At 47.8% G+C, this 14741-nt stretch overlaps 1 protein-coding gene across 4 annotated transcripts; it reads right to left on the reverse strand.

The window, feature by feature from the left end:
* Window positions 1–13361, reverse strand: SERBP1 (SERPINE1 mRNA binding protein 1). Of its 4 annotated transcripts, none has more exons than XM_007538158.3 (8): window positions 12953–13361; window positions 9913–10066; window positions 9287–9424; window positions 9088–9159; window positions 8306–8380; window positions 4133–4310; window positions 1176–1349; window positions 1–399 (listed from the first exon to the last, which is right to left on the reverse strand). In XM_007538158.3, the coding sequence occupies exons 1-8, from the start codon at window positions 13263–13265 to the stop codon at window positions 343–345; spliced, it is 1161 nt and encodes a 386-aa protein (XP_007538220.1). In that variant the 5' UTR covers window positions 13266–13361; the 3' UTR covers window positions 1–342. The 4 variants fall into 4 exon arrangements, with proteins under 4 accessions (XP_007538220.1, XP_007538218.1, XP_007538219.1 ...); XM_007538156.3 differs by having other exon boundaries at window positions 8306–8425; window positions 12953–13358; XM_007538157.3 differs by having other exon boundaries at window positions 9088–9177; window positions 12953–13358.
* Window positions 13362–14741: the final 1380 nt, after the last annotated feature.

Genomic DNA, 14741 nt, shown 5'->3' on the forward strand with positions numbered 1-14741 from the left:
CACTGTTCACACCTATATTTCAAGTTTGGAAATGCATTTTTTGCAAGCAGCAATACAAAAGTATTCATGAAGAATGCATAATCTCTGAAAATTATGAAAACATCCCTGCTACCAATACATTTCTAAATACAAAACTGACTACCATATTGTTACTTCTGTGTAGCGAGAGAAGTTCATTTTCAAAACAGATAAAATTCAGTCTTTAGGTGTGAATGGCATGAATGACAGTCTTTTGTTGTTGTTGTTGTTGTTTTTAAATTTCTTAGTCGATTGGGATCCTTAAGCATGCAAAACCTCAGACAGGAGGGTCCAAAGGAACCAGGGTTGTCTTATGGTATCCAGTTAGGCCAGAGCTGGGAAAGCCTCTGGGTCATCTACATCAGGAGCAGAAGCACTTGACTGAAAGAGAAAAACAAAAACAAAAATTAGCAGTATTCAAGCGCTGCAAAGCAGACTAGGCAGTGTTTACATTTAGACACAAAACCATACAACTCATCCAGAGCTTCCCAGTCACAGTGTGAATCATCACTGTTTTTGGTTTCTTTGCAAATATCCCTCCAGGTGATCCCACTTTCTGTTTCCAATCAGAGGACTACTCAATTCTGGTTTTGGGGTGCCCAGGACTTGAGTGCAGGAATGTCAAGCCTCAGGCATGGAGTCTATACCCTTAGATTAGGTATCTTCCTGGTCTGAACAGTGTTAATTCCAAGGTTAAGTCACATTTCAAAATTAAGTAGTACTTTTGGATGTATTATCGAAATATTTATAAGCTTGCTTCTAACACTGCAAACCACTGGAGATTATAAAAAGTAGGCCAAAAGTTAAGTACTGCTCTCAAAGAATAATCTAATCAAGAAATCAAAACAAAAAAAAAAGTGTCATTACTTAAGGAATTGTCCACTGGACTTAAAGGTTATGCTACAGTAAAAATCTTTCAAGACTCTGAAGCCCCTGGTTCAATTCCCGTCACACCCCCCTGAGCTAAGCAGTTTTCTATAAAATAACAATTTGGTTCCCTAGACCTGAATGTCTTCTGTAAAACTGCAATGTAGTCTAACAGCAGGAATTCAATGACGTAGCAAACATGATGCCAAGCACGCAACTGGTACTTACTCCACCGGCACCAGTCATTTAAATACTTTAAACAGAGGCATAATTAAAAGACCTCAAATTACCTTGTCAGTCCTGCTACCACGGTTTGGACGTCCACCACGCCCACGGCCACCTCGCCCTCCCCTGCCACCACGTCCTGGGCGGCCAAGGTCTCCAAAATTGATCTCCAGCTGAGAGGTGATATCGTTCGCTGGCTTCCGGAAATGATGGTCCATAACCGCATCTTCAGCGTGAGCCTAAAAGTTTGTATCAAAGTCATTACATGATGCAGGAGACGTAACGTGACAGATCTGCGGCTGGGTGTTCTCCTAGGACCAAAACCCAATTCATATCATATTCTATCTGTGTGGATACACCAACACTGCAGGTAAGTAAATGTTAACATCAGTGTTTTGAATGCCAAATGTTGAAAGCAGGGTCTCACAGACATAAGGAGTGTGCTATCACTGAGTTGCTATACCAGAGTCCAAACCACCACTCGCTCTACCTATGCAAGCAGCTTGCCTTGTCGCTCATATGAACCAGGGATCAAACAATCCAAGGCAGTCACCTCTCTGGCCTCTAGAAAGCTGGTCCCAGTATATCTTTTTTTTTTTCATTTATTTATTCCCTTGCCCCAGGATATCTTAAAATGTTGAGCTCTCGATTCTAATGTGGGTCTCTGACAAAGACCGGAAGCAATGGCACCTGAGGTTTCTACCCAGAGTAAAACTATTAAGTCATAAAAAAACAGTCTTTCAAACAGCTTTAAGTAAGATTTTAATTTTATTCATGTTTCACCTCACACTGAAAGCCATTCTTTAGTGTCATGTCAACTCAATAAAGAAAGCTCTTGGGAGTCGGGTTAAGTGCAGCAGGTTAAGTGCACGTGGCGCAAAGCGCAAGGACCCTGTAAGGATTCTGGTTTGAGTCCCCAACTCCCCACCTGCAGGGGAGTCACTTCACAGGCAGTGAAGCAGGTCTGCAGGTCTTCCCTGTCTTCCCCTCCTCTCTCCATTTCTCTGTCCTACCCAACAACAACTACAACAAAAATAATAATAAAAAGAAAGCTCTTAGCAGGGGCTGGGTGGTAGGTGGCACAGCAGGTTAAGTGCACATGGCACCAAGCATAAGGACCAGCGTAAGGATCCCGGTTCGAGCCCCTGGCTTCTCACCTGCAGGGGAGTCGCTTCACAAGTGGTGAAGCAGGTCTGCAGGTGTCTATCTTTCTCTCTCCCCTCCTCCATTGATTTCTCTGTCCTATCCAACAAGAGCAACAAAAAGGGGAAAAAATGGCCTCTGGGAACAGTGAATTCGTACTGCAGGCACTGAGCCCCCGTGATAACCCTGGAGGCAAACAAACAAACAAACAAAAAAAACCTCTTAGCATTAAGTTTAAAGGAGCCTAAAATATGTCAACATAAACTACAAAGCCATTAGTAAATTAAAGTCAATCAAACATGCTAATTCCGTAGTTTTCAATTGTTTGCTATTGCAAAGGATTAATTGGAAGCTTCTTAAATTTCTGGAGCACAGAAGCAAATAAGCTTAAGCTGAAATACCTTGTAGGTTTTACTACAAGAGGAACCTTGGGGTGCTGCTCAACACACATACTCGTGTGTCATGCTAATCTCACTTGCCACAAGGATGAAGATAGAAGTAGAATAGTATTTAAGATTATTCTGGGGAGGAGTGTGGCAGGTGGTGGTGCACCAGGTTCAAAGCCCTAGGTCCCCACTTCCAGGGTGAAAGCTTCATGAGCAGTGAAGTAGGGCTGCAGGTGTTTCTCTCCCTCTGTATCTGCCCCAGCCCACTCTGTTCTAGCAAATAAAGTTTAAAAGTGGGGGAGAGTGGTGGTGGAGAAGACAGAACAATGGTTATATAGAGACTCTCATGCTTGAGGCTCCAAAGTCCCAGGTTTACTCTCTGGTCAAAAGTTCAAAAAGATGTATTTTTAAAATGTTGCTACTGACAAGCTCAGTGCAAAAGTACATTTAATGCCACCATACCTAAACCTGACGTAAACTGCACAAATCCTAACTTAAATCCTTGTGTATATCCTTGTTCTGGAGAAAAGCTGTCCCACAAGTATCAAAGTCTTTAACTTCCCTCGGTCTTCAGAAGCGTCCTCAACCTTTTTTTTAATGTTCGCAAGTTTATTCCAGTCAGTCTACCCTTTGGAAAATTAAAATGTAGCATGGCCTTTTAAAATTGTAGCACAACATTTCAATTTAACATTAATGACTGAAACCTCACAATTACTCTTGAGACAGGGCTCAAGAATGTGCTCAAGTGGTCTGGGAGGTGGTGCAGTGGGCAAAGCACTAGACTCTCACGCACCAACTTCTGAGTTCAATCCCCAGCAGTAAGTAACTTGTGCCAGTGTGACGTCTGGTTCTCTCTTCCTATCTTTCTCAATAAAGAGAACTGTAAGTTCTCTATTCTTTTATAACATTCCTCTACTACCATTTACTGGAGCCTTAAAACACTGTGTATGAGGGCCTAGTGTTGGCACACATGTTACAATGCACAAAGTGCTGGGTTCAAGCCCCCGGTCCCCACTTGCAGGGGACGGGAAAAACTTCACGAGTGAAGCAATGCTGCAGGTGTCTATCTCCACCCTCCTCTCGATTTCTGGCTGCCTCTGTCCAATAAAGATAATCATACTAAAAAACACTGCCAGTCATAGGCAGACAGCCTCAAAAGTAAGTATTAAATGAAGCTACTTAAACTGAATATAAATCAGCCCTCCAACCCAAGTCCTTTAATAATGTCCAGCCAGGAAAGATTATAGACTTTTACCAATTTTCAAAAGACCCACCTTCTAAAGCTTCTAAAATACTAACAATCATACAACATAATACTATGAAGTATAGATCGACCAGAAGTAAATGTCTTGGAACGTACAGCAAATACAGTTCATTTATTTTCCTGTCCCTATGTAGTTTTCCTTTTTTTTTTTTAAAACAAAATCTCCCATTGTAAAATTGAAGGCTACACTAATTTCAGAACATTCCCAAATATTAGTTTAGAAGTTTACCTCTTCGCTCTTTGACTTATGAAGAACGAACCCTTTCTTCCACTGCCCGTCAGCACCTTCGTTTGGTTTGCGGATATTAAACTCCACTTTTGCCCGGTCCTTGTTCTGAATGGCCTTCCACTCATCCAAAGTCATCTCTTTCGGACCCTCTTCCTTTACTTCTTCAACTTCATTCTCCCTGTGAAAGACGCTTCAAGTTTTTTATCTGGTAGGAGGCTGCTAACAGTGACAGAAGTATATAATGTATAAGCAAAGAAGTTGATCTTGGCTAATTGGTAAATGAGATTATAATCCAAGCACAAGCACTTTTCCCCATGACCTGACGGCTGGCAGGAACTGAGCAGCACTCTGGCACGCGCACTGTTGGGGATCCAGTTCAGGCCTTGCGCCTACAGCTCTACTGCTGCGCCAGTGCTCCGTGCCCCAAACCCAGCCCACGCTTTCCTTCGAGCCACACCGTGCTGCCGCACCGGGCCCCAGATTCTGTGCGGCTTCACCGCTGAGCGGCTGGCTATCCTCATTCTCAGACCATGGCAGCACAGCACCAGCGTCTACCCCACTACCTGTGTGGGCCACAGTGCCCCTGTGTGGACTCCCGGCTTTGAGCTAAGTGGGTGCATGTCACCTACAGGTGAGCTGCTCGCCACCCCCACCTCCTTGGCTTAACTGCTCCTAAGCCTATTTTCAATGTCTATAGTATTTATCTCAAGGCAGAAAAACAAGGCAAAACAAGTGAAACCATCACAATGGGGGGACAGACACCTGTTAAGCATGGCGAAATGCACCCGTGTCAACGACTGTGCTGGGAGCCATCACCTTGGTGAAATGACAAACACTCCAACCTGCTTTAGACCGGAGACCAAGGCTATGCTAACAATGCAGCGCCCCACAGACGCACTGGCGCCAGCCCCAAACTAGCCCCCCAGGTTATGCCCACTGTTCAGGGCGCCTTTTCCCTCTGACCCCCAAACAAAGTGCATGCTTACAAATCCATTATTTAAATCTAACCTCAATTTCCACTTGTTGCCGAACAAGTCGGTCACTATTTCGGGAGTCCTGCTTCCTTCTAAAGATAGCAGGGGATTCAGTTAACCTTAGAGCTCAAGTATCTCTTCTTCCTTTTATGTTTACCACTTAAAATTCTTTCAATGAGACAATCATTCTGTCCTATGTAGTGTAACAGATTGAACTTGGGACCACGGGCACTACCGCACTATGCCAACCTCCAAGCCATCTTCAAGGGATCTAAGCTAAAGGTTACTAAGCCTGTCTATCAGCTGGGGGGGGGGGGACTCTGGGTGTTAAAGCTGGCAAGACAGCTTACCTATGGGGATGAGCTGTGCCAGGCACACAACAATTCCGGTTTAAGTCCAGCCCCCACCACAGTGGGAGCTAAGCTTCAGTGCTGTGTTGTCTTTCCTTCTGCCTGAAAAGCTAAACCTAGAGCAGTGAAGCACCATCAAGGACAAGGAAAAACAGGTCCCGAAACTGTACTTTAGCAAAAAACTGAAGGTAGAATACCCGACTGTCGTATGCTTTACATTGGTTTGTTCTAACCCTTCCCTGCCAAGAGAATTGGATCAGTCCAGTTAATTTCGCGGGCCCGCTTGGCCCCGCCCCAAGGAACCCCGAGAGAGGGTTCCTGAGTTCGAGAGTTTCAGAGTTACAGAGTAAGAGAGAGTTGCACAGTGGAAGAGTTTCAGAGGGTTCCCCAGTACGAGAGTTCCAGAGTTCCAGAGTTGGAGAGTTCCCGAGTTACAGAAAAGGAAAGAGTGCTTGCGCCGCCGCAAAGAGACAGCAGAGTTCTGTTTGGTGATTAGTTTGTCTTAGTTTGTGAATCGTTCCTGAATAAAGAAATACAGCTTCCCTGCCCAGCCGCTGTCTCCGCGTCTCTGTTACCCGCCGTGAAGCAAGCCAGCCCAGCAAGAGCCTCTGAATTTTAACAACACCCGACCATCTCACATATAGGTAGAACTTAAACAAGAAAGGGAAAACTCAAGTCTGTGGGGCCCAGGTGTGCACAAGGACCTGGGTTCAAGGTCCAGTCTCCACCCGCAGGCAGGGAGAAGCTTCACAAGTGATCGGTTAAGTCTGCAGGTTTGTCTCTTCCTATCTCCACCTACCCCTCAATTTCCCTGTCCAACACCTGGACTGTGTGGAGCACTGAGCCAGAGAACTCGGGAAGGGGGCATCTCAGAGAGCACCTTGGGAAACTGGTGCAGACACCTACCATGGAGAGAGAAACTACCCAAGTGTCAACCCCTGGCCTGCAAACTACATGTGAGTGATTTCTCCAGTCAAATAATTTGCATAAAATAGACAAAAGGGTATGGGGTAGACAGCAAAAACGATGGGGGAGAGGTAGACAGCACAGCAGTTATGCAAGTCCCAGGTTCAATCCCTTGTACCACCATAAACCAGAGCCGAGCAGTGCTCTGGCTTAAAAAAAAAAAAAAAAAATCAATGCCTAACGCCCCAAGGTCCCAGGTTCACTCCCCAGTATCACCGTAAGCCAGAGCTATGCAGTGCTGATAAAAAGACAAATTGGGAGTGGGGCGGTAGTGCAGTGGGTTAAGCCCAACTGGTACAAAATGCAAGGATCCCAGTTCGAGCCCCTGGCTCCCCACCTGCAGGTGGGTGAAGCAGGTCTGCAGGTGTCTTATTTTCCCCTTCCCCTCTCCATTTCTCTCTGTCCCATCCAACAATAAAACAAGGGCAACAAAAGGGAATAAGTATTTTTTTAAAAAAATAGACAAATTAAGCAAAACTAAGATTCACAAACTTAGACTCGTATATGCTAGAACACAAATTGTTCAGTCTCCCCAACTCTAGACCAAGATTAGAAAATGCTCAAAAAATAAAGTAATAATAACAAATAAATAAAAAAATGCTCTAAAGGACCTAAGTGGTGTCACACTTGGGCTTAAATTCCTGGCCCCACCTGTGGGGAAGGGGGGCTGGATGAGCTTCATGAAGTCTCTCCCATCCCCTTTCAGTTTGTCTCTACCCAAAAAAAAAAAAAAAATTAAAAAGGGAAGGAAAAGCCCCAGGTTTAATCCCCTGCACCACCATAAGCCAGAGCTGAGCAGGGCTCTGGTAAGGTATCTTCAACCTGGGATGGGCTCTGTTCACAGAACAGCTGTGTTTATGTACTGTTTGACACACTTCATGTTGTTACATGAGGGCTAATTTATCCACGCAGTTCACACAAAATGAAGATTCCACGGTACCACCTAAGAGAGATTATAAACTGAGGAGAAAACTACGCATCAAGGAACAATCCCCAAGACCCCTCTAAATTAGAACCAGGTAGTGGTGGTCTGGTTAAAAAAAAAAAAAAAAAAAAAAAGGGCACAAAGAGCCAGGCATGAGTTTAACGTTCTACTGTGCCTTCCCCCATGTCACAAAACAGTCTCATTTTCTTAGTTTTGGAAGACCTCAGAATAAAATTAGTTAAGAGAGCCCAAATTACTTTGCACTCCTGAATTCTAGATACTACAATTCTTTATCAGCAGTCTAGACTCAAAAAACCTACAGACCTGAGTTTAATCACCAGTGTTCATTGTGTCCAGGGAACTAATCCAATTCTTTCATCAAAGTATTAACCAAAAGAGCTCTATTTCAACAGTATGGTCTAGTTCTTAGAAATCACCAACTTCTACAGCCTAGGAGATTAACAGTGAATATTGGACTCTCAAAGATAAAGTACCAAGTTCAATCCCTGGCAGTACATGCACCGAGTGACTGATGGATGTCTGGTTCTCTCCTGTGAACTAAATAAAATCTTTTGTAAAAAATGCAACTTTGGTTCTTCATTTTCTTATCTACAATGTCACTGGACAACTACCACTAAGACCTCTCCATTTCAACTTCTCTGCCTTACAGGTAAGATGTATTCAAATTGAAGCCTCCTCCATCCTTTTCTCAGATTAAAATAATTTTTGTGCTCAGAGGCCAACAGGTCTTACTAATCTGGATTGCCTGATTAAGACCACAAGGTCAAATAGAAAAGGGCCCTTCTATTTTTCAATTAAGCCTTTAGCAGTATATACACGGTAAAATCCTCTAGTTACTATTTGAGAGGTATGAGCAAAGCTACCAGATAACAGAATTAATGGTTTGGTTGTTTCTTTCTTTTTTTAAATTACTACCAGCTTCCATAAAACCACTTACTTATTTTCAGTGTCTGCCACTGGATGCTCTTCACCTTCAGGTGTTTCCTCAGTCACATTTGCTTGTTCCAAGTCACTGCAATTATAAGATATTTGTTTCTGAATGTATTTGGGGGAGTCTCTAAGGAAAGAGAAAAAAGAAAGGCATCTAGGTCCATTTACATGAAGCTGATGAGTTCTACACAAAAATATTTTAGTCTCCACATTCTCTAAGAGCACATTTCTAGTAAAGGGAAGATACATAAATCCATGCAGAGCACTCTTGTGCTGGGGACTGGACCTGGGACCTCAGAACCTGAGTCACCAAAGTCTTGATTTATCATTTTTTTGTTGTTTAATTATTTTGTTATCTCCCCCAGCCCGGGTTAAGTCCTGAGCTCTACTGACTGCACCACCTAACCACAGAGAAAATAACTTAGGCTGCTTCAGTTCGCAGCGTTTTAACTCAAGAAAATAACCCGATTCTCTAAAGAAAAGCATTACTGAGTTCTCCATTTTATAATGACCCAAAAGGTCCGTGACTAGAATAGGAACTAAAAACATGAAAAATCAGAGTACCCAAATCCACTTGAAATGAGAAAGTCCATGCATAAATGTACAGAAAAAGTAAAATGTGCCTGCATTATCGACTGAAAACACAAATATAATTTTATAAAGCCTGAGATTAGAGCAGTCATTCTTACTCCAGAGAAAAGTTATCAGTGAACTTCTAACTGACCGCCAGTAACAACACACAAGATAATCTTGTTAAATTTAAACAAACAATAAAATCGGAATACCAACGTTAATTCATCTTTGACAGTTCCCCAGTTGTGAGATCCGCTGCCGCCACGCTTGTCCTCATGCTTCAGGCCACTGTAATGTGAGAAAGAACTAACAAAACTGAGTTAACATAATACTCTTTAATTCTAGAAATTCAAACTTTGTTTTATTAAAGAAGTAGAATTAAAATGGGAAATTAATAAAAACCAGTAAGACTTACGATCTATCACTCCCACTATGCCTATCGAATTCACGTTTGCCTCGAGAATCAAATCCGTCTCCTCGGCCCATTCCTCGTCCGCGGCCACGACCTCTTCCAAGACCGCCACGGCCTCGGATAGACCGTTCGATAATGGGTCTATGACAGATTAGAAATATATATAAACTCCCACGGTCTCCAGACAGAGGTAAGAGAAATTCATTCAAGGGCTCCAAACTCTACAGTCACATTTAGCAGCTCACAGCTCAACACATAAAGACTCGACTTATGAAACCTCTAAAGCAACTGCAGCACCAAAAAAGACAATTCAAAATAACCGGTTTCTAAACAGAAAGGAAATGAGAACCAGTCCCCCTTCCCAAGGAAGTTAGCTTAGCATTTATTTTATGCAAGTTTCCTCTTTACAATAAAAAGCCCACTGAGTTTCCTATTAATTCAACAACTGTTTCTTCACATGTAAGATTCAACACTAGAAACTGACCAAATTGTCTGAAGTCTAATAATCATATTCAGACGAAAAACCTGGAAAACGTGACCCCCCACACAACTATTTTAGTAATCACACCCAATCTATAGCTGTGTTAAAATGTGACTAGACTGACAGAAACACACACACACAAACTTGCCTATCAGCTGACAGCTCTCCTCCTCCTTCCCCCTTTTCTTCAAGGGGTTTTTCAAATCGTCGTTCACGAGGTGGCCGTCGTTCAGGTCTCCTGTCAATGATTTTCCCTTCACCCTGAAGCTGTTGGTCAGGTCTTCTTCCAACTCGTCTTATTCCTAAAATGATAAATTAAACATGCCAATAATTTGTTTCAGCACAAATAAAATTGAGTCTAAACTGTTAGAGAGGAAAAAAAAAGTTGCTGTTTTCCCAGCTCACTAAGGAACATTTCTCACTGAAAAAGGCTGATACTGGACATCTCTAAAATACAAGGAAGTATGTACATTAAGGCTTATTAGGGGAAGTAGGGGAAATAGCATAATGGTTATGCAGACAGACTCGGATACCCGAAACTCCAAGGCCCCAAAAGTTCAATCCCCCCACTACCACTATAAACCAGTGCTGAACAATGCTCTGGTTAAAAAAAAAAGAAAGAAAAAGAACTTACTAGGAATTCATTTGAGCAAACTTTTATTCAAGATGTTAATCTCCACTTAAAATCTAAATTTAAACCAACTTTTAACAAGTGGCTTTAGAGATAAGATAAAATCAGTAGCAATGCACTCACTAAACAAGCATCAATAATAAAAACAGCGGTCACATTTTATATGGGAGTGGAAAACAGAGAGTATGTAGGCAAAAAGGGGGCCATTTCATACTATTACGAACTGAGATGCAAACCGACACTGCTTTCTATCTATCTCCCTGCTCCAAGCTGCTCCGCCAGCACCCGCACTAGGGTCTCCTCCCCACGTGCGCCCGCAAGCGAGCGCCGCGCAGCTGGGATTCACCTGGGCAACGCGCTTATTAAAAGGTGGCTCGAAAGTTTTTGTTTCCAAAGAACTTTTTATTTATTTATTTATTTTTTTTCAGGGGAGAGCGCGAGCCACACACGAAGCCTTTTAAAACGCAGCGCTCTCTCATCTTCCTCCCCCGTCGAGAGTCTGAGGCTCATAAATGGCCAGTGGACACGGGTGACCCCGACACGGGCTGTCGCGGGTCGACTGCGCCTGTCCGGCCCCGAGCACGTGTCAGGAGCCCGGCCTCGGGCCTCACTGGAGCAGGACCCGCAGACGCCGGTGTGGGTGCCGGTGCCGGTGCCGAGAGGAATGCCACCCCACCAAGGCGCCCAGCTACACGCAGATTCAGACTCTGCAGTGAGAAGCCAGACCCGCCTAGTCCAGATACCGTCACAACACACGAGCGAAGCCCTGAGCCGTTTTATTACAGTCAGTGCGCGGCCAGGTGGCTGCGCACCGGGGTGGGGCCTGAAACCCGCCCGAGACAAACACACCCAAGGAAGCAATGGCTGGCTTCCCCACCTTACTGGAGAGTAAGCCAGAGTATTTAGGGGAAAAAAAGTCCAGGCGACCCATCCACGCAGTGAAAACCAACATCCGACACTGAAATCTCCCTCTCGCCCCATCAAAGACCAAGACCAACGAGGAGCAAAGGTGCCGCCCACAGCGGGAACCCGGCGCCGGGGGCGCGACCTCCCCGTGTCCCGCCCGTGCAGGGAGCGGGGGTCCGGCGGGGGTCCCGGCGCCGCCCTGCGCAAGAGGCCGAGCCCGGATGCGAACCGCTGCCACAGCCGCGGCCGCGAGCTTCCCTCACCGGCCTAGATGCGGGCCCAGCGCCCAGGTCGGGGGATCGATCCCCAGAGAAACCACCTGTCACTCACCCTGGCCCTGATTTACAAGGCGGGCTTCCAAATAATAACAGAAAAAGAATACCGAGAATTAAAGAGCGCTCAAGTGCTGATCTAAAAAAAAAAACAAACACGAGTGTCGACAGTTAAAAAAAAAAAAAGGAAATTCCCGCAGGGGAAAGAAAGAAGGACCGAGAGGCAGGAGCGAGCTCCAGCGCAGGCTCGTGGACGACCCCGCAGGCGGCCCCCTTTCCCCAGCACCCCCAGCCCGTCCTTCCCAGCCCGTCTGTCCGTCTGTCCGGCCGTGCGAGTCGGCGGGAGGCCAAGTCCGCCGGGAGCACGTGGCAGGGGGGCGGCTCGGCCTGCAGACAGGTGAGGAGCCTGTGCGCCCTGCCTTTTCTCGTCCCCGAGCTGCTGTTTTCCGACCAAAGGAAGAAACAAACAAACAAACAAACAAAAACAAAGAACCAACCAATAACGACTGGCACACGAGGAAAAATAAGAAGAAGAAAAAAAAGAGCAACAACAAGATCGCGGCGGCGGCGCGCAGGGCCCCATGTGCGGAGCTGCTCGGCCGTCCCGGGCGCCTCCTCCGCGCTCCCCGGGCCAGTCGGACCCAGTCCCGCAGGCCCGCCAGCTGCTCCCCGGGGGCCTGCAATTTTGGGGTGTGTGCGCGCGCGTGTGTGTGTAGGGGGGGGTTAGACGCCCCGATAAAGCACGCGTGGTACCCCACACACCCCCCCACCCCGAAAATAACATTAAGCAAGACGACAGCCCCCTCCGCGCTGGCTGCAGAAACTTGCTCGACACCGAGGTGAAGCCCCCCCCACCACCACCCCGCAACCTGCCCGCTCTGCAGCAGGACGGCGTTTCGGGGTGCGATGGCAGGAAGAGAACGCTCTGTTGCAAAAGAAAAAAAAAAAAAAGAACAAGGGAGAGAGAAAAAGAGGAATTAAAAAAAAAAGGGCATGTCGGGGGGAGATATGGGGAGAAAAAAGTGGATTTAAAACAAAAATTAAAAAAAAAAAAAAAAAAAAGAGCGACAGCCGCACCTGGAAGCCGCAGCAGCAGCAGCACGTCGAGAGCCGCGGCTCTGGGCGGGAAAAGCCCCCGGCCGCCTGCACCCCGGGATCAGGCGGGAAGGGACCCGCGACTGGGCGGCTGGCTGGGTGGGTGGCGTCCCCGACCCCCCGGCCGGCCGCGCCGACTTGAACTTGGGAGCTGCCATGCTCGCGGCTACTTGGCGGGACCTGCCCGGCCGGCGCGTGCGGGCAACGTGACCGCAGAGCCCGCGCCCCCCGCCGGCGTCCCGCGCCCCGCGCCCCGCGCCCGCCTCCTCCCGCCCCGGCTTCACCTTCTTTCTTAAGCGCCACCGGCGGCTGGCTGTCCTCCTTCTTGTCCGCCACGCCGACGCTGGGAGGCAGCGGGTTCTTGCGGTCTTTCTGGGACTCTTTCCGCAGCTGTTTGCCCGCCGCGCTGGAGTTGGTCTGGGCTGCGGCCTGAGCTGCGCTCTTGGACCCGGGGCCCCCAACGCCGCCCCCGCCGGCTTCTTTTTTCTTGTTCTCTGCTGCCTTCAACACCTCGAAGGGGTCCGATTCGTCGTCAAATAATTGGTCGAATCGGTTGGTGACCACGCAGCCGAAGCCTTCCTGTAAGTGCCCAGGCATGATGGTGGCTCGGCGGCGCGTTCCTCCACGGATTGCAGCGGGCCGCGCCGAGCCAAGAGCGCCTGCTTCAGCTCTTCCCACAAGATGGCCGGGCCGAGAGAGGGGGGCCTTCTTCTCTTCCGGCGACAGGCACACATCCGGGAGCGGCCGGTACCGCACGGCACCATGGGGCGTGTAGGCCCGAGTGACTTTTGCTAAGGCGGCTCCCGGAGGCGGGACTACAATTCCCAGAATTCGCGACGCGACACTTCTTCGCGCGCGCCGAGGAGGCGGGACTTCACGGCGGCGCGGGTGGGAGGGGGCGGAGGCGAGCAGAGGGCGGGGCGGGGCGGGGCGGGGCGGCGCGTGGTGGGCGGAGCCCTGCCACCTGCTCTCCGAGCCTGTCCTCCACGCCGAGCCGCCCTGAAAACAGGAAGACGTGACGGCGTGTCTGGCTGCCGAAAGTCCTCTGGTCTTGGGTTTTTAACTCTCACCCGCCATCTCCCTAACTTTCCCCACCTGTCCGGCAGGGTCAAGGTGACTCTTGGACTTTACCAATAGAGACTCAAAACTTCCGGGGCTGCGGGTGGCTGGGGTGGGGGTCCTGAGCTGCAGCACCCGGGCCTCACTGTAGGGTGACCCGAGTCGCCCACCTGAGCGCCCCCCGCCTCCCCTATAACGAGCTGGCCCTGCTCGGTTCAGTATGAGGCGGTGCATGCCTTTCTCGTGGATACTTGAACTTGCGGGGGGTGGGGAAGGGGGGAATCCCTCGCAGACTTCATGCAAAAGACAAATTGCAGGATCACATGGGAGCGGGGCTCGCCAATTCCTGGGCTGGCGAGAAATGTCCTGTTGTGCAACTGGTGCTCTCATTGCTGTTAACTCCTGGTGCTGGGGCTCCGCACCCCGGGCACCCTTTGCAATCCTTGCAGAGCTGGTTTGCAGAAAAATGATCGTGCTCGCCAAGCCAACGATCAGCTGCGGGTTAAAAAAAGAAGGGGGGCGGCAGAAAACATTGGAGACACCTCCTTTCCCCCCCCCCCCAGTGTGGGCTGTGTGCCGGGAAGAAAATCCAGTAGCGAATTAATTGTGATTGTGGAAGGCAATTCATTCGTCTAGAAAAAGAATTGCATTTTGGGGGAGTCGAGCGGTAGCGCAGCTGCTTCAGCGCAGGTGGCGCAAAGCACAAGGACCTGCGGAATGATCCCCGTTCGAGCCCCTGGCTCCCCACCTGCAGGGGAGTCCCTTCACAGGCGGTGAAGCAGGTCTGCAGGTGTCTGTCTTTCTCTCCCCCTCTCTGCCTTCCCCTCTTCTCTCCATTTCTTTCTGTCCTATCCAACAACGACGACATCAATAACAACAACAATAATAACTACAACATTAGGAAAAAAAAACGAGCAACAAAAGGGAATAAATAAATATATATAAGGAAAAGAATTGCGGCTTGCTTTTTTTGCCATGTGCTGGACCCCCGTTTATTGTAATTGGCCACAGTAG

The sequence above is a fragment of the Erinaceus europaeus genome, chromosome 13, assembly GCF_950295315.1.
Source record: "Erinaceus europaeus chromosome 13, mEriEur2.1, whole genome shotgun sequence".
In the NCBI taxonomy this organism is placed as follows: domain Eukaryota; kingdom Metazoa; phylum Chordata; class Mammalia; order Eulipotyphla; family Erinaceidae; genus Erinaceus; species Erinaceus europaeus.

What these genes read in the sequence shown, in the direction of transcription:
- SERBP1 (XM_007538155.3), bottom strand. Translation starts at nt 13,265, where the DNA reads ATGCCTGGGCACTTACAGGAAGGCTTCGGCTGCGTGGTCACCAACCGA. An exon ending in ATAAGTCAAAGAGCGAAGAG is followed by an intron (nt 1,350 to 4,132) that starts GTAAACTTCTAA and finishes ACAAACTTTTAG; the next exon opens with GCTCACGCTGAAGATGCGGT. An exon ending in GTGGTAGCAGGACTGACAAG is followed by an intron (nt 400 to 1,175) that starts GTAATTTGAGGT and finishes TTTCTCTTTCAG; the next exon opens with TCAAGTGCTTCTGCTCCTGA.